General features: G+C 36.0%; 1 protein-coding gene across 1 annotated transcript in view; it reads left to right on the forward strand.

Annotated features, from left to right (window-relative positions):
- SLC4A10 (solute carrier family 4 member 10) overlaps positions 1-20072 on the forward strand; it is a 207188-nt gene that overhangs the window by 52609 nt on the left and 134507 nt on the right. The window contains exon 4 of the mRNA XM_039253448.1: positions 15788-15926. Coding sequence (XP_039109379.1) covers positions 15788-15926 — 139 coding nt within the window. The remainder of the gene's footprint in view (positions 1-15787; positions 15927-20072) is intronic.

Below are 20072 nucleotides of genomic sequence, written 5' to 3' on the forward strand. Positions count from 1 at the left end.
GTTTTTAAATGATAAATTTGAAGGCTAACCATGAAGTGAGTGAAATAAAAGGTAATAGGGGAAATTCAGAACACTTTAATGTTGATTTCTCAGCCTCCCAACAAAGAATAGAACAGGAAAGATGATAGGAGTAGATCAATTACAATTAGTTAATCTATAAGCAGTAGAAATACATCTAAAAACCATAGACTTATAAAATGCTTGGGTAAAATGTGGGACACAGGGGTGCCTGGGTGGCTCAGTCCGTTAAGTGTCTGACTTGGGCTGAGGTCATGCTCTCACAGTTCACGGGTTCGAGCCCTGCATCCGGCTCTGTGCTGACAGCTCAGAGCCTGGAGCCTGCTTTGGATTCTCTGTCTCCCCCTCTCTCTACTCCTCCCCTGCTCATGCTCTGTCTCTCTGAAAAAATAAACATAAAAAATTTTTAAAAAATATGGGACACAAATGCACTGTAGATATTAGCACAGCTATGGAATTAAGCCTAGAATTTTTCTAGTTTTTTTTTTTTAAATATTTTTATTTATTTCTAGGAGAGAGAAAGAGAGACAGCGTGAGCAGGGAGGGTCAGAGAGAGAGAGGGAGATACAGACTCCGAAATAGGCTCCAGGCTCTGAGCTGGCAGTCAGCACAGAGTCCGATGCGGGGCTCGAACCGGCGAACCGCTAGATCATGACCTGAGCGAAAGTCGGACGCTTAACCGACTAAGCCACCCAGGCGCCCCGAATTTTTCTAGTTTTAGATAGTAAATTGTACATATACTTCAGGAAATAAAACAAATATAGAAAACCTAACTTCCAAAAGCTAATTTGTGATAGGCAATGGCTTTTTGTTTCCATTTAACTCCCAACTAGCTGTTATAGAATAGTATTAATATTAAAAAATTATTTTATGATAAAGTCTACCACAAGTATTTCTAAATGAAAGCATGGAAACATAAATGTACAATTCAGTGAATGATCATCAACATATGTATGCTACCATGTTGTCTAGCACTCCACGAAACGCTCTTAGTGATCCCTCCGGTCACTACCTCTACCCCTGAAAGGATCTCTAGCTTGTCTTATTATACTGGATGCTTTGCCAGGTTTTGAACTTTATATAAATGAAGTCATATAGGAGATATTTCTTTCTGTCTTTCTCTATTGCTCAATATGTTTTTGGCCATAGTTTTAGTTTATTAATTTTCATTTTAGTATAGTCTTCACTTGCTTGTATATGCTGTTCATTCTACTGATGGACATTTGGATCATTTGCATTTTGAAGCTACTAAGAATGATGTTGCTGTGAACATTTTTATATGTCCCTTGGTGCACACATGTATTTCTCATACCTATAAATTATTGTTGAGCTGTATGGTATGCGTATTTTCTTTCTTTAAAATTGTTTAATGTTTGTTTATTTTTAAGAGAGAGAGAGAGAGCAAGAGAGCGAGCGAGCATGGGAGGGGCAGAGAGAGAGGGAGACACAGAATTCAAAGAAGGCTTCAGGCTCTGAGCGGTCAGTACAGAGCCCAGTGCGGGGCTTGAATTCACAAACCATGACCTCATGAAGCTCATGAACTGAGCCAAAGTCAGACACTTAAACAACTGAGCCACCCAGGTGCTGTTGGTATGCATATTTGCAATTTGAGTAGATAATGACAAATACTTTTCCAAAGTGGGGTGCATATGTATACTTCCACCAGGAAAGTATGAGGGTTTATGTCATTTTACATTCTTGTCAACACTTGGTATTCTCTTGATATTAGCTATTCTGGTAAGATATATAATACCATGTTGTTTTCATTTCCATTTCTTGAATGCTGATGTGATTGAACATCTTTACATGCAGTCTTTGTCCATTTGGATAGCCTCTTCTGTGAAGTGCCTATCCAACTTTTATGCTTTAAATTTTAAAAATTTAATTAAAATTAATACATTTTAAATTCAAAAAAATTTTACTGGATTTTTTTTCCTATTGATTTATAGACTTTATATATTTGCAATAGAAGTCCTTTGTTGCTTTTACATGCTTTAAATATCTTCTCACATTTATGACTTACCTTTTCACTGCTCTCATGGTGTCTTTTGATGTATCTTGCAGATTCCAAAAGACACTACTAAGAGCCTGAGACCATTATTCCTTAGTACAACTTTATCTATGCTATTATTTGTATCCATTATATATTTTAGTAAATATAGAAATAGGTCCTTATTTTGATCCACCACATTCTATGCTATAGTTAGTATCATAATGCCCTATGTCCTCAGTTACCATCAAAAATAAGTAAAACATCTATCAACATAAGAGAAATATTTATGCCTAGAAAAATCTGATTTTTATAGTACTGTAATTTACTTGCTTTATGTAATGCAAGTTAAAGGTGCATAGACATTAAAAAATAGTCCTTAAAACAGTTGAGCATTTGACATATTGAAACATAACTTGAGCCCCTGTGTAAGGTGTTAAAAGTATGTTGGTAGGATAATCATGAAAAGACTTTTGTGGGCTTTGCTTTGGGGCGCCTGGGTGGCTTAGTTGGGTAAGCGTCTGACTTTTGCTTAGATCATGATCTCGCGGTTCATGGGTTCAAGCCCCGCGTCGGGCTCTGTGCTGACTGCCAGCTCAGAGCCTGGAGTCTATTTCAGAGTCTGTATCTCCCTCTCTCTCTGACCCTCCCCTTCTCACGCTGTCTCTCTCTCTCTCTCTCCTAGAAATAAATAAAAATATTAAAAAAAGAAAAGACTTTTGTGAGCAGTACCTAATACCTATACAATCAATTCTACTCTAAAGAATGAAAAACCAGCTATAGGTTATTTTGAACTTAACAAAATATTTCTTCTCCTTGAATAGATGGCCTTACTTTAATAAATCACTTGTATACTATTGCTGTAATCGTTGTGCCTTAGAGAAGTCTTTTTCTTTTAATTTTTTTTTTATTTTTGAGAGTCAGAGAAAGACAGCACGAGCAGGGGAGGGTCAGAGAGAGGGAGATACAGAATCTGAAGACAGGCTCCAGGCTCTGCACTGTCAGGATAGAACCCGACGGGGTCTCGAACCCACGAATCATGAGATCATGACCTGAGCCGAAGTCAGACGCTTAACCGACTGAGCCACCCAGGTGCCCCTAGAGAAGCCTTTTAAATACTTGATACCCTACCTCAGAGTTTCAAATTCTCTTTATTCATAGCTGTCCTCATGGTGTTTTTCCTTCCATGACTAGTGTTTTTAAAGTATGTGGTCAGTGATCCTGATGCTTTATGAGAGGACATAGTAATGTCTTAAATGTACAGTTCATCTGCACAACAATTAAGTTTGGGGGCTGGAAGCATGATACTCTAGATCCCCAGATTGCTGAGGTAAACTGAAAAAAATCATTGAAAACAGTGATGAGACAAAATGTTTCAAAAACGGGAGGAGCATAGTACCAACGTTGAGGCATGGCTACCTGGGATGAGGTTGCTGACAAGTGCGTGAATAGTTAGAACAGGTGTCTTGCAATACAAAATGGCTCTATCTGCTCACACTGGGTAGGTCTAACAGAAGACTTAATTGATTTCTTAGTATAACTCTAAAATTGCAATTTATGCTGTTTTTTTTAATGGGTATTCAAAGCACTGATTTTTTTTTTTTTTTTTTATAAAACAACCAGGCCCAAAGGTAACAGGTAGATTGGAAGTATTTCATTTGACTCTGAAAGATTTGGTTTAGTAGGTATTAGAAACTCACCCAGGTAGTATACTTTTAGAAAAAACACAGCACGAGGTTCTTTTTAAAGAAATGCTGGATCGGAAATGTATATATTGCACTGTTGATTTTCTTAAGTACATCTGATATTTATAGGAATTCATCAGTTTCATTTCAAAATAAATATTCATGTTCCATCCAGGAAATTGGCATCTTCCTTTGAAGAGGTAGTGAAACACCAGACTTGGCTATTGACACAATCATTGTTCATTTTGTTATAAAATTTAGTTTGACAAACTTCCTAAAATATTTGGTAACAAAACCAAACCTCACATTATTAACATTCTGAAAAAAATACAGCCTCAAGCAAATATGCTATATAATTTCTTCTTCTTCTTCTTGAATATATATATAATCATGCATAAGATATGCATATTGGTGTGAACAATAACATTTAAAAACTGAGGTGCCCTATTTTTTAAGACTCTAGTTTTTAGAGCAGTTTTAGGTTTAGAACAAAATGTAGAGGAAAGTATAGAGATTTTCTGTATATCCCCTGCCCCTACACATGTATATAGCCTCCCTCACTATCAACATTGCCCACAAGAATGGTATATATATATATGTATATATATATATATATATTTTTTTTTTTTAACCAAGGATGGGCCTACATAAACACAGCATAATCACCCTAAGTCCAATAGTTTACTTTAGGGCTCACTCTTGGTATTGTTGTAAATTCTGTGGGTTTGGACAAATGCATAATGACATATATCCATCATTATAATATCATACAGAGTATTTTCAATGCCCTAAAAATCCTCTGCGTTCAGCCTATTCATTGCCCCTTCTGTCCCCTGCCAATCATTGAACATTTTATTCTCTCCATAGTTTTGCTTTTTCCAGAATGTCATATAGTTGGAATTAGACACGAATGTAGTCTTTTCAGATGGGTTTCTTTCACTTAATAATATGCATTTGAGATTCCTCTATGTCTTTTCCTGTCTTGATAGATTATTTCTTTTTAGCACTGAATCGTATTTCATTGTCTGGATGTACCACCATTTATCCATTTACCTACTGAGGAACATTGTGATTTCTTCAAAGTTTGGGCCCTTAACGAATAAAGCTGCTAAAAACATCTGTGTACAGGTTTTAGCGTGGAAATATTTCCAGTTCCTTTGAGTGAATTCTAAGGAGTGTGATTGCTGGATAATAAGGTAAAAACATGTTTTGTTTTGTAAGAAACCACCAAACTGTCTTTGAAGTGGCAGTACCATTCTGCATTCCCACCAGCAATGTCTAATACTTCCTCTGGATCCACGTTGCTGCCAACTTTTGGTGTGGTCAGTGTTTTGGCCATTTTAATACATGCATAGTGGTATCTCGTTATTGTAGTTTGCATTTCCCTGATGACGTATGATGTGGAGAGTCTTTTTGCATGCTTATTTGCTGTTTATCTTATTTGGTGAGGTTTATGTTAAGGTCTTTGGCCTATGTTTATTTGTTTATTCATTAATTATTTCATTCACTTATATTCTTTTTAAATTAAGTTTCTACTTAAATTCTAGTAAAGTTAACATACAGTGTTAAATTAGTTTCTAATGTATGAAATAGTATTTCAATAATTCCATACATCACCTAGTGCTCATGACAAGTTTACTCCTTAATCCCCATCACCTTTTTCACCCATCTCTCCACCTACTTCCCTGCTGGGAAACATCGGTTTGTTTTCTGTAGTTAAGAGTCTGTTTCTTGGTTTCTCTCTCTCTCTCTCTCTCTCTCTCTCTCTCTCTCTCCTCTGCTCATCTGTTTTGTTTCTTAAATTCCACATATGAGTGAAATCATATGGTATTTGTCTTTCTCTGACTTATTTTCTTAGGATTATACTCTCTAGCTTTTTCCATGTCATTGCAAATGGGAAGACTTCATTCCTTTTTATCGATGAATGATATTCCATTGTATATATACCACTTTTTCTTTATTCATATTTTGTTTGACACTTGAGCTGCTTCCATAATTTGGCTATTGTAAATTGTGCTGCTGTGAACATAGGGGTGTATGTATCCCTTTGAATTAGTGTTTTTGGATTTTTTGAGTAAATACCCAGTGGTACAATTGTTGGATCATAGGGTAGTTCTAATTTTAGCTTTCTGAGGAATCTCCAAAGCTGCAGAGTGGCTGCACCAGTTTGTATTCCCACCAACAGTGTAAGAGTGTTCTTTTTTTCACCACATCCTCACCAATGCCGGTTGTTTCTCCTGTGTTTTATTTTAGCCATTCTGACATGTGTGAGGTGATATCTCATTATAGTTTTAACTGGCATTTTCCTGATGATGAGTGATGTTGAGCATCTTTTCATGTGTCTGTTGGCCATCTAGATGTCTTCTTTGGAGAAATATCTGTTCATGTCTTCTGTCTTTGGCCCATTTTAAATATTGGACAGTTTATTTTCTTATTGTTAATTTTAAATGTTCTTTGTGTAGTTTGGATCACAGTCCTTTATCAGATGTATCTTTTGCAAATATTTTCTCATAATTTGTAGCTTGTCTTCGTTTCCTCTCGACGTTAGCTTTCACAAAGCAGAAGATTTTAATTTAATTTTTAAATATTTTTTGGAAATTTTAAATTTTAATGCATTCCAGCTTAACAATTCTTTATTTCATGGATAGTCTTTGGGGTTGTATCTAAAAAGGCACCACCATACCAAACATCATCTAGGTTTTCTAATATGTTATTTTATAGGAATTTTACAGATTTGTGTTTTACACTTAGGAATATGATCCATTTTTAGTTAATTTTTATGAAGGACATAGGTCTATGTCTACATTCATGTTTTTGTTCATTTCCAGTTGTTGTAGCACCCACTTGTTTAAGATGCTATCCTTACTCTACTATATTGCCTTTGATTTTTTGCCAAAGATTAAATTATATGTATATAGGGGTCTATTTCTGTGCTCTCTATTCTTTTCCATTGATCTATTTGTCTTTTTTTTTTTTTTTTTTTTGCCAGTATCACACTGTCTGGATTACTGTCACTTTATTGTAAGCATGGAAGTCAGATAGTATCAATCCTCCAACTGTTCTTCTTTTTCAATATTATGTTGTCTAATATCATTTGCCTCTTCACATAAACTTTGGAATCAGTTTGATGATATCCATAAAATAACTTTCTGAGATTTCAATTGGGATTGCATTGAATGTATAGATCATGTTGGGAAGAACTGATATTTTGAAAATATTGAAACCTCCTATTCACAAACATGAATGTACTGTTGTTTAAGCTCCTTCATTATTTGCACTGATTTTTTTATTTTTATATTAATTTTAAATTTTTAATGTTTTTCATTTTTTTTTTCAGAGAGAGACAGAGAGTGAGTGGGGGCAGGGCACAGAGAGAGGGAGACACAGAATGTGAAGTAGGCTCCAGGTTCTGATCTATCAGCACAGAACCTGATGTGGGGCTCGAAACCATGAACTGTGAGATCGTGACCTGGCTGAAGTCTGACCCTTAACTGACTGAGCCACTCAGCTGCCCCTAAATTTTTTTAATGTTTATTTATTTTTGAGAGAGAGAGAGAGAGAGAGAGAGAGAGAGAGAGAACATATGGGGGAGGGGCAGAGAGAGAGGGAGGCACAGAATCTGTAGCAGGCTCCAGACTCTGAGCTGTCAGCACAGACCCTGATGTGTGGCTCAAACCCTTGAACCGTGAGATCATGACCTGAACCAAAGTTGGACACTTAACCGACTGAGCCACTGGGCTCCCCTGCACTGCATTTTAAGACTGATTAATACCAGTGCTCTTTCAACTAGGTTACTATAAGACATAGAAGAGATAGTAAATACAAATGACTGACTCATAGAAGATATTAATAAATTAAAAGTCTGTTTTGTCTTTTTTCTCTCTTTTTATAATCTTACCATATTCAACTATTTCAATAAGCCATAGGGTTTAAAAGTTAATGACCCATTTATGAATATAAAAGAATTATCATTTGTAAGATTTTTGTAACTGTTACGTTTAATGAATACTACTTATGGGATTTAATCATAAAGTAACTGTTTCTATTCTGCACCATCTCTTTATATTGATTCATTGGGGCTAATTGTTATTCTGCACTCCAGTGAAAACTCTTGTGGCCTCCCCAGCTTTCCTAGTCACTTTTAGGTAACTCCAAGTCCTCCAATCAGTAATTAAAATATTTAGTCTCATGTAATAGTGAAAAGTTTGAACTTGATTTAACCCTAAGGCTTTTTCCTCTTCTCTTGCCCAGGCCTGCTGCAATTGAGGAAGGAGGATGCAGTTCTGTTTTTCTTTTCTCCTACCTTGAGCTCCTTTTAGATGTTCAGTCATCGTTCAGACTTTGGTTTTTTATCCCTTCAGATTTGGATCATAGGAAATGAGAAGACCTAAGGGGGTTGGGGCAGGAAAGTTCTTACCTAACTAGTACTATTGCAGGCATATGTCACACACTCTAGGCTTAATAAGGATTTGAATCCACTCACTGTCCTCTGGAGGGTCTCTCATGTGCACTCTCTTTTGCCTTATTGCTTATTCCTCCTCATCCCCTATGCGTTCAGCTATAGTGACAGTTCCTCTCTGTTGAAGTCTTGTCTCTGCTCCATGGCAGCCTCTTGGGCAGGATCAAAGATAAGCTCACATTCCACATTCTCTCTCTATCTTTGTCTCTCTGTCTCTCTCTTGTGTGGCCCATATGTGATTCAAAGAAAATATACACACTCCCACTGCCTCGGTAAATACTAGAAGAGTATGTTATCTAAAGCAGCAATCTCAGCCATCAGCAGCTAGGAGACTGTGTTTCTCAGGCAGAAATCATACCCCAGGCCCATTGCAGGGCATATATCAAGCCCTTCTGATGTCCTTGGAGTTATACTCACTTTGCTCAAGGGAGAAGTGGACACCCCTCTTCCCTGACTTTGTAGGGGAGAAAGGAGACTTGAGACTCACATTATAGCTTTCTCTGAAAAAATCCTTTCCAAAATGTGTCTATTGTTTTCCACTTATGACCTTTTATAGCCTTAGTGTGGATGAGGAGTTAGATAACTAGGTTTTCAGGAACATGTTTTATAAATTCTGCATGTAGTCTTCTATCCTCTTTGGAGAGAAATACAAACTGGGTCTTGGTGCTTCAGCTGAAATATTATTTCATTAACCTGTTACCCTATAACAGAATGAAGTAATTATCATTAATAGCAATAAATATATTAATATGTAAATGAATTAAATATAGGAATGTAAATGAACAGACTGTATTCTGTAGCAGAATTTTAAAGTTCAAATGAAGGTGGAAAATATTGATCTGCAGAGACTGAAGACATGAATTTGAAACAGAACCATCAAGTGGTCATTATTTCATAATTTCATAGATAGATTATCTGAATATTGATTTACCTAAAGTATAACAAGGATAAAAAGGAAGAAACAAGGAAAAAGGAATTCAGAAACACATAATGGTAAACATTTCATATTGTGGATCTGCTCCCTTGAGCTAAATGTCATAGTGCAACAGGCTTTCAGTCTTCATGACATTAAGATCACATATGTGCAATGCAAATTTTTCAATTCACTTCTGTCATTTTACTTGTTATGTTGTTATGAAAAATATATTTCTCAACATATCTGTTGACTATTCTCCAGAAAGTGCCTGAAGAATAGAGAACTTTGGGACAAAGCCTACAGAAAGGAGAATATTTTCATTCATTTTTAAGAAAACTACTTTATTTTTTAAATATTTTTTATTTTTGTGAGTCAGAGAGAGACAGCGTGAGCAGGGGAGGGTCAGAGAGAGGGAGATACAGAATCTGAAGACAGGCTTCAGGCTCTGAGCTAACTATCAGCACAGAAACTGATGCAGGGCTCGAACCCACGAACCGTGAGATCATGACCTGAACCGAAGTTGTACGCTTAACTGACTGAGCCACCCAGGTGCCCTGGAAAACTGTACTTTAGAACCTGATATTAATATGTGAGTAATTAAAACAATATAAGTAACATAAGTAATAATGAAAAGATGAAACTTTGCTAGGGAACTTGCTTGTTTACAATTACAATTCTATTAGTGGTTTTCCTCTGGGAGTGTAACTTTCTAAGTTTGATTTCCTTAACTAATCATTTGTTGAAAATGTAATCTATATTCCAAATGGAAACAGCCTATTTATTTCTAATTGTAAAATAATACATGTTCTCTGGAATTCCAGGGTGATTGAACATTTGACTAGCCAAATCCTGTAGCTTTTACTTAGTTCTCATCATTGATTCTATAGCATCTGACATTATTGACTTCTTACTCTTTTTAAATCCTTTTCCAACATGGCCTCTGTGATATTACTCTCTCCATCAGGTCTATGCTCTATGAGGACAGAGATTTTTTTTCTGTTTATATCAATCTAATTTACTCCTTAGAATAGTACCTGACCTATGGAAGATATTCATTAAATATATCTCTTTAATGTGTCAATTATTTTACATATCTGTCTATTCCTTTTCTGATTCTTTTGTTAACTTCTTTTCCTTCTCCCAAATCTTTAAGCTGATTATTCCCCTGATGATGAGCCTTTTCCTGTTCCTACTCTTCTTTCATTTTTGAGTCCTCATTCATTATAATCATATGACTTCTCTAGTTAAGTGCCACCCATGACTCACCCTGCCCTTTTTTCAACAATCAAACCTTAACTTCCCTTTGATCATCTTTATATGTTTTTCCCAGAGTCACTTCAAATTCAGCACATCTGAAAGTTTGTTTTTTGAGCTCTCAGCCTGTAATACTGGTTCTCATTCTGACAACCTCCTTCTTCCCCAGTTTTTTGAGAAATAATTGACATATATCACTGTGTAAGTTTAAGGTATACAACATGATGGTTTGATTTACATACATTGTGAAGTGGTTACCACAGTAGGTTAATCAATACCTACCCTCCATCATCTCCTGTAGATACAATAAAAAGAAAAGAGAAAACAAATTCTCCTTGTGGTAAGAACACTTAGGATCTACTCTCATAACAACTTTCCTAAATATACAGAGTGTTAGCTATAGTCATCATGTTGTATATTACATGTCTGATACTTATTCATCTTATAACCGGAAGTTTATACCTTTCAACCACCTTCTTCCAGTTTCCCTAGTCCCCACCCCCTGCCCCTGGTAACTATGAATCTCTTTTTCTGTGAGTTTGGTGAGGTGTGTGTGTGTGTGTGTGTGTGTGTGTGTGTGTGTGTGTTTTCGTTTTTTGTTTTGATTCCACAAGTGAGAGTATATAGCATTTATCTTTCTCTCTCTGACTTATTTCACTTAGCATAATGCTTTCAAGGTCCATCCATGTTACAACTCTTTCTTAATCAATGGCACTATTATTTTCTCATTCTCCCTCTTTTAAATTCTAAATCTATTTTGATAGACCTATATTATCATTATAACCATCACCACTACCACTAGCATTAGCATCAATCATCATCAATAATATTTATTTAATGCTGTATAATTTGAAAAGTGTTTTCACATGCATAACTTTCTCTGTTAGGACTTGTTCCTACTTTTTTCCAAGAGACTAACTGTGACAATTTAAAAATATTTAATTTACTATTGCACAACAGATTTAAAATTACAATTGAGATAAGTGTAACTAGAAGTACAGAGTGCTATGAATTAGGAAAACAAATGCCTAACTTAATTGTTTGAATATGAATGTACTTATATGTGTGTTTCTGCCTGTAATTTACAAAGCTGATTAGGTAGGCTTGCTGAAGTAGATGCTGAAAGATATATAGGAGAGCTAGAGGAAACAGTGTGTGCAATGACCCTCTCATGGAAAGGAGCATGGTATTTTTAAGAATCTGAAAGAAAGCTAATGCACTCTGAATGGAATAACAAGGGAAAGAGTGGCAGAAGATAAATCTAATGAGATAAGAAATTCCTCACCACAAACATTTATTGATTATACAGAAAATATGATGCTATATTGTATTTTATATTATATGTATATTTTCACTTTTGACTTCTGAAATCCTCTCAATAGTGATTATTATAACCTAATCTTTTAAATAACTGATTAATTGGTTTATTTTCACAAGTGAAATACAGAATTCAGTAATTACTAAGCATTTGTTACTGATTTACCCATTCTTTTGTGTTTTACAAAAGGATTTGAAAATACCAAATGTTTTGTTGGAATACCATTGAATTTATGAGATAGTTTTCTATTATTGAGGCTTCTCACTAGTATACATTCATTCATTTATTTAGGTCTACTTTTCTGTCATCTAATAAAGTTTTACAGTTTTCATTGTGAATGTATTACATATTTTTTATTCATTACTAGATAGCCTTGTATTTTTGCTTCTAAAGTAAATGGATTTTTTTCCTACTAGATTTTTAAATAATTTTTACTACAGTATTGAAGTGGAGTGGATTTTGTATCTTGATTTTGTGTTCAGCAAGCAATCTAGTAAAGATCTCTAGGTAAATAATCAGATAATCTTTTAAAACTATAAACCAGAGGAAATAATGAAAGCAAAATCCCAGGTATCTTTTTTTTAATCCTCAGAATAAATTAAAGAATGGATAAATAAAGTTGGGAATATTAAGAAGTATAAAGATGGTAAGAAGGTTTTTAAGGGCTAGTTTCAATTTAATGATAGACTCAAAGGATGTTTTCTGAGAGTGATCACCATGGCCTTGAATATGGTTGTGGGGAGACAGTTCTCCAAGGATCTTTCACGTTCCTATACATCTTGTGAGCAAAGGCATTGACTGCCTTTGTGCCTTTTTTTTCAAGGATGTCACTATAGTGAACAGACTTGGGAGATAGAGATAGTATCTTAGTAAAGATCATGTCTTCCTATGAGACAGAGGTCAGAGAGGCTTACTGTCCCTTATGAAAGAGTTGGGTCCCATAGCATTGGCTTCCCCCCCCCACCCCTTGTTACACAACCCATTGTTTATGCAGCATCTCCTGGCTCTTTGCATATCCTCCTGTGGGAATTGTGGTTGGGGAACCGGTACAAATGATTATATTCTGATGAATGCTATTGTTGTGAGTGATAAACTATGTTTTGTCTCTGATCTAGGAGTCTCCTGTTCTTTGCCAGCATCCATAAAATATCAGGGTAAATGCTGACACCCTTCACAGTTCTTGACAGTTTTGGCATTGAGGAAGGGATGCTGACAGAGACCTGGATATTTGGAGGATGAAGGAAGTGGGCATGAGAGCTGATTAATGGGATGACTAATGAATTGAGAGAAGTCCATTTATATTGGTAGCAAACTTGATCAAATTGTAAATCAGCAGAGCAATAAATATTCCTTTACTTTATTTGCCTGTTTAAAGGAGGAATTGAGGCAGTGTGAGCGGATAGTTGTAGGTTGAAAACCAAAGAATAAATTTAAAAACATCTGCCTAAATGGTTGGTACCAACCCTCCTTTAGGCAACGGGACTTCCTTGACAACCTTCCAGTCAGTCTCAGGTTCATCCAATTGTAACAATTGGCACAACAAATTTGCATTTCCTTTCAGACAACAGTTTCAGAATATGCACTTACACTGAGCATGAGGGAAATTCATCAACACTATGTACACAAACCAGGCAAATCATGAGAATATTGGCTGGTTTTCTTGGGAAATGGATAAAGTGGGTCGTGCAATGCTAGTTACAGAAGAATAGCAGTAGTTGGGCTGTTGTTTAGCTCAGATTCCTCTCACGGTCCATCATGCTAACTTCACATCATTTGGAGATGAAAGTAAGAGTTCTTGGAATTATCTACAGTAGATCCTGTCTGCTACAAGAGAACTTTGGCCGTTACCTGGAGATTTCCCTGAAAGAGACAAACTCAAGGGGAGATCATAGATTAGGCACCAACTAGTATTGGAGTCTTATTGTCCTGGATTGGGTTTATATTGCTGATATAAATTACTTGCCAATGAATTTTAGGTAAATTCTTATAGTTAGCCTTCAGCTCTGGGGAAGTCCTGTAGCCCATACATGGAAACCAAGCAAGAACTTGGGAAATGTTATTTTGATAATAGAACAACTAATGTCTCTAATCTGAGGTTATGGTGTTGCTCTTCCACTATGATCACTTGATTCTAGATACCCCATTGTGTCCCTTGAAACAAAACTGTATTTTGTTTTCAGCTTTTTGAATCATTGGAAGTCAGATAACCATGTTCCTTTTATCCCCAAATTCATTAAAAAATCCAGCGGACCTTCCATAGTCCCTATTGCCCACCGCCATCTATTATTGTTAAGTGTTGGAAGGACATCTTCAAAAATGAAAATGAAAAGCCTTCTGACTCTGCCCTCCTCCTTTCCGCCTAGTCCACATATTACTAAGGCAGTTTGGTAACTACCCCCAGAAAGCAGTAATTTACTTTCAGCCACTTTGTGGATAGTGAACAGATTGAAAGGGATTAATAAACCTACTTTGAATATACAAGATTCCAAAGGCCATTTCTGGATGTGATACATCATTCTTTTCCTTTACAGCAACCTTAGGCCAGCCTGATTGGTACAGTCTCTGAGCTGTAGTCCAGCTAACAGGGAGCCTCAGGAATTCAGTACTTAATTCTGGTTTAGGCACTTAGATATTCTTGTTGGTTTGACATGGTCCTAAATAATAAATATAATCACCACTTGGTTGAGTATACTGCTTATCAAGTCTCCCTACCATGGTCCAAATGAATTCAAGTGGAAGGCATACATTTTTATAAATTTTATGAAAATTTCCCTTTTCTTTTTTACTTCTGACCCTTTCCAACAAAAGATCTGGGTGTGAGTAGGGGATATTTGGTAAGAAGGTGAAGGTATAGCTACTGGAGAGGAATACATTTAATGGTACAGCATGGAAGTGAATTTAATGATCTTCCAGAACTTCCCTGGAGTATTCCTCATAAAGGAAGGTACCTTCATGTGGCTCTCCCAAACTGTGACAGTGCCTTAAATATAATTGACTGTTGGCCTGCCATTCTCTGCTAGGTGACTCTGCCCATTATTTGTATTACCACTGATTTTGAACTTAAGAAGTTTATCAGAAATGCAAGGATGTTCTCAGTGCCTTCATCTCCCACACAAAAACCCTATTAGCACCTTTGATGTCTTCCCTACCCCCTTTTCTGTAGTGGCCACACAGTGGAATGAGTGAATGCCACCTTGTGGGTAGCATGGACAGAGAACTAACTGTCCTCACCCAGTACCTCTAAACACAGGGTCTAGATCCAGCTATCTTAAATGAACTGGAAATCGTAAGGCAAACTAGCAGGACTGGAAGCCTTGTAAGAAGCACTGTCAATCTATGTCTGCCAAATGATGTAGGTCCCTTCTTCATAGCCCCCCAAATTACAGACAACATTTTCTTTCCAGGAGCACCATGTGCACCCTTGAGATTGTGTTGTCTCCAAACCATACATTATTTTATTCCCCTACCAAGAACATAGTGACTTGCATCATAGTCATGGTTATAAAGATCTTTTAATGTCATGGTTATAAAGATCTTTGAATATTTAAGGAAAAACCACCAGTAGATGATGTAGCATTTAGATGATTTTGGACTTAGTTTCCATTTATATAGCATTATGGAAAAGGCAAAACCATAGCAGTGGAGACCAGATCAGTGGTTGTCAGGGGTTGGGGAGGGACAAAAGTATGACTACAAATGAGCCTCACAAGAGAGTTAATAGTGAATTACATTCAGCAGAGTTTTAGTATAAATGAATTTTATCATTGCCTGTTTTGATTATTACCATAAAGTATAGCATATATGATAGAAAATGCATGTATGTGTGTGTGAGGGAAATATAGAAATAGTTTCTATGATGAGTGCTGTAAATAATCCAAAAATAATCATAGCACTTAATGTTATTTTTGATAATATATATACATTATATATCTACATGTTACATATTTTTTGCTCCCAAATTATACTAGACTTCAGGTAATGATAAATTTAGTTTTAATTTCCCAAATCTACTCTGCATGAGTATTGTGGGAGGAAAAGGGGGAGGGCGAGGGAGGTGTGAGTTTGGCGTGGGGTTGGAGTCAGGTGACCAGGAAATTTTAAGCTCAAAGTCATGGTGATGCATGTTCACGTCTCTGGTTTTCTCTAGACACCCCATCACAACGAGTACAGTTTATTCTTGGAACTGAGGATGATGATGAGGAACACATTCCTCATGACCTTTTCACAGAACTGGATGAGATTTGCTGGCGTGAAGGTGAGGATGCTGAGTGGCGAGAAACAGCCAGGTGAGGATTTTTGTTGAAGGGGGAGGTATGCTAAAGAAGTTTCATGCTATTGGAAAAGAGATTTGGAAAGCCACGATTTTGCAAACATCTGTGAGTCCTGTCGATTTCTGAAATTGCTCATCTGGCCTGGGCATATCCTATAATGGGATATGGGTCAGAATGGGATCCGAAGGCAGCAATTATAGTAAACAGTGATGCAGAGCCAGCAACAGCTGCAGCCTGAGAGAGAAACAATAGCATAATTTGTGTGTCATCAGGAACACAATAAGAATCTAAAAGTAATTTATTTCTATCTTTTCAACGGCTGGCCTGTTCTCAAACTAGTCATATTATATGATAATTTGAGTGTGGGGCTTTTTTAAAGAAAGGGAAAGCATTCTAAGAGGCTGTAGGTATACTCCTAGATGTATGTACTATTTGGTGAGGATAAGAATATTTTGTAATGTGTTTCTAGGATGTGTGTACATTTAAACATAGATGTTTTTTCAAGATAACTTTATTTTCAAAATAACTTAATAATTTTTTAAAATTTATTTATTTTGAGAGAGAGAGAGAGTGAGCATGAACAGGGGAGGGGCAGAGAGAGGAAGAGGGAGAACCCCAGCAAGCTCCACACTGTTAGTGCAGAGCGCAGTGCAGGGCTCCAACTCACCTGCCTTGAGATTACCACCTGAGCAGAAACCAAGTGTCGAATACTTAACCATCAAAGCCACCCAGGCATCCCTAAGTAAGGCGAATTTCTAAGAGTGCAACCTATTACCAAGAAGAGCAGGCTTTAAAATTTTTTTAGATATTGCAAAATTGCCTTTATAAAATGTTTTGGTAATTCATACTTTTATGAATAGTGTATGAGAGTGCTTCTTTCCCTCAAAGGCTTGCCAGAGTAAATCATCAAACTTTTAGATTTTTTTTTGCTAATTTTATAGATGAAAAATAAATCTCATTGTTTTAATTTACATTTCTAAAATTACTGGTGAAATTGAACATCTTTTCATGTTTTAATTTTTTTCCTGTGAGCTAACTGTTCATTTCCTTTACCTATTTTATGTCAAATCATTATTTTATTTATTTTCCTTTTTTAATACTTTAAATTAGTGGTATGTTATTTTGTATGAATTACCTTTTTTTAACATTTATTTATTTTTGAGAGAGAGACAGAGAGCAAGTGGGGGAGGGGCAGAGAGAGAAGAAAACACAGAATATGAAGCAGGCTCCAGGCTCTGAGCTGTCAGCACAGAGCCCGATGTCATGACCTGACAAATCGCGAGATCATGACCTGAGCTGAAGTCAGATGCTTAACTGGCTGAGCCACCCAGGTGCCACTGAATTACCTTTTTCAACGAAAAAAAAAAATCATCTAATCATTTTCCTTCTGAAGTTTTCTTTTATAATATTTTAAATATAGAACTCAGTTTGAAATAGTTTTTATATGAAATGGTAACTTTTAAGATTAAGAACCATCCACTTTATTGTTTTCTTCCAACTGCATCAAAAACTAAGTGCTTTGGACTTTTTCAAGTATATAATATATATATTATATATAAATATATAATACAATTGCTCATTATTTGATGACAGAAAAAATTATATGATCTTATCCGCCAATTATCATTATAAATTTTATGCTCTCATGACTAAAGAATTGTTGATAAGGAATTTAAAATGCAGGGCCACATGGGTGGCTCAGTCAGCTAAGTGTCCAATTTCAGCACAGGTCTTGATCTCGCAGTTCATGGGTTCAAGCCCTGCATCAGACTCTGTGCTGGCAGCTGAGAGGCTGGAGCCTACTTTGGATTCTGTGTCTCTCTGTCACTCTGTCCCTCCCCTGCTCATACTCTAGCTCTCTCTCTAAATAATAAAGAAACATTAAAATATATAAAATAAAATGCAAACCTCCCTGCTTAAGGCTAGACACATCTGTCTTGACCTGGTTAAAAGAAATACTAGATATTCCTGGATGGCAGGAAGAAGGGAGATCTATTGGGTGCGATGACTAGGAAGCTCTTGTAAGCTTGAGTCTCCTTATTGTGAGAAGTGTTTTTTGGAAACATTTCTTTTATATTCTTTTCTGTACTCTCATCCTACATGATAGAGCTGAGAAGTAAGATAGGAATGTATGATTTTTTCAGGAGTAACTTCCTTATTCTTAAAATGATTAGTGATGTTTCACCTTCCAGATAAAATAGTGATTTGTTGCTTTTAAGCAGTCACTTCCTTGTGACTTGCTCACTCTCCTGAAATGTCACTGTGGCAGCTCAAGACTAGAATCTACCTCTTTATCTTTATCATAGTTGAGCAGGTAGGATTTTTATCATGCTCTCATGGATTAACCTGAACAACATGTTTATCCTAAACCACCAAAATGTATTGTTGTTCATTGATAAAGAACAGAAGAGTTGATCCAGTTAATTATTAGTATTCTCTAATGCGATTGAATAGGACCTGTGTTCTTAAGCTATGCTTCTGGAACCTTACGTATGGTGTAGCTATTTGAGGTTCAAGGAGACATCTGATGAGCAATCAAAATAGCAACAGACATTGAAGAGGAGGGTAGATGAATTTTGGCGGAGACACAATACATCAGGGAAGAACAGAGTGTATTTATTGAGGACTTAGAAATGTAGTGGGTTTTAAAGTAGCAGAAGTAATTTTGTTCTGGTTGCCCTAGTTCATCTAAAAGGACTAATTTTAATTAATTTAGGATTCCATCCGATTTTTCAAATGCAATTTAATTCTAATAAATCATTAGCATAACTATTTGAAGCATTTCTTTCTTTTGATTAGTATTCCAGGGGGATTAATAATTTTCTACCCTAATAGTAAAAATAAAAAGGATATTTTATCAGCACATTGCACCTGTCACATATCACATCTTGAATAATTCATGCCTATTGCTGTTGCCAAGTAAAACTTCAGCAAAGTTTTAGATTTTGTAGCTAAATTTTTGAATCATAATTATTTAATAAATGTTTGTGAAAACCAGCTGTTCACTTTTAAAAACCCCAAAAGAAGCCATATGACAAGGGCTAATGAACCAGCACAATTACAATGTCCTGCTTATAAATAACATATAATGTTATTAATAGAAAAGCACGCAAAGATACCACAGCTGTGCAATTATGAAGACAACATGCTTGACTCACTGTGGTTGCCCTTTAAAAATGCTTCCCACAAATGAGCTCAGAAGAGGCAAAGCAGGGGGTAGCAGTTGGCCTCTGATACATACATGGTTGTGTCAAAAAGGATTATTGCATCAAAACAATTTTATTGATGCTGTGAAGGCATTTGGTATTCAAAATTAGGAAAGGTTTAAGTCATCAAGATTTTTCCATGAGATATGAGATGTGAAGATAATATGGATTAAGAAGAGCTAATATTTCTAGGTTTGGATATCTTAAAATAGGCACTTTATGGTTACATATATTATTATCTAGCCTGTACCCTAACCGTGTCCCTCTTCCACCATCCGTAGCCTTATCCCTATCCAAAAGAGGGTGTTTTCTCTTAGGAGTCCCTAACTTCTCCCCAGGCTGTAATTTTGGATGGTATTTTATTTTCTGTTTGGGTAGAATCAGAGAATAAAAATTCTTAGAAAAGTTAAAAGGAATTAGCTGGAATAGAATAAACAGGAGTTAATTTCTAAGGAGAATATCTTTCTAATTTGCAGAAGAATTTTGTAGATTTTTAATATGAGTGTTACGGAAGAGATTATCATCAACTTAATCTTCAAAGAATTCATAAAATACCTATTTTATATCATTGTTGAGTAGAAAGAGATTCCAATGTGTTAATCATGGATGAAAACAGATCCAGACATACCGTAGGAAAATCCCATAATCTCACAGTTTTAAATCCACCCCCTCCATAGAAAATGTCATGCAATTGGCTTACAATTTTGATTTTTTTCATTGTTCATTACGTCTCATTCATGCCTGTGAGGCTCTTGTTTGCTGTAGTTTGCTATTCAAACAAATGTCAGCTGAGTTTATTTGAAAACTGGAATAAATTGCAGCACTTTAGGTCATTAACTGCAATCAAGCATTTTGCAACTGACTACAAATCTACAAATCTTTAAACAGGATTTGGTGTGTTCCCAGACCTCTTAACTTCTATCTTTGACATATGAAATGGAATAAAGAACAGAAA

Source organism: Hyaena hyaena, unplaced genomic scaffold (genome assembly GCF_003009895.1).
Source record: "Hyaena hyaena isolate Hyena2069 unplaced genomic scaffold, ASM300989v1 scaffold_450, whole genome shotgun sequence".
NCBI lineage: Eukaryota > Metazoa > Chordata > Mammalia > Carnivora > Hyaenidae > Hyaena > Hyaena hyaena.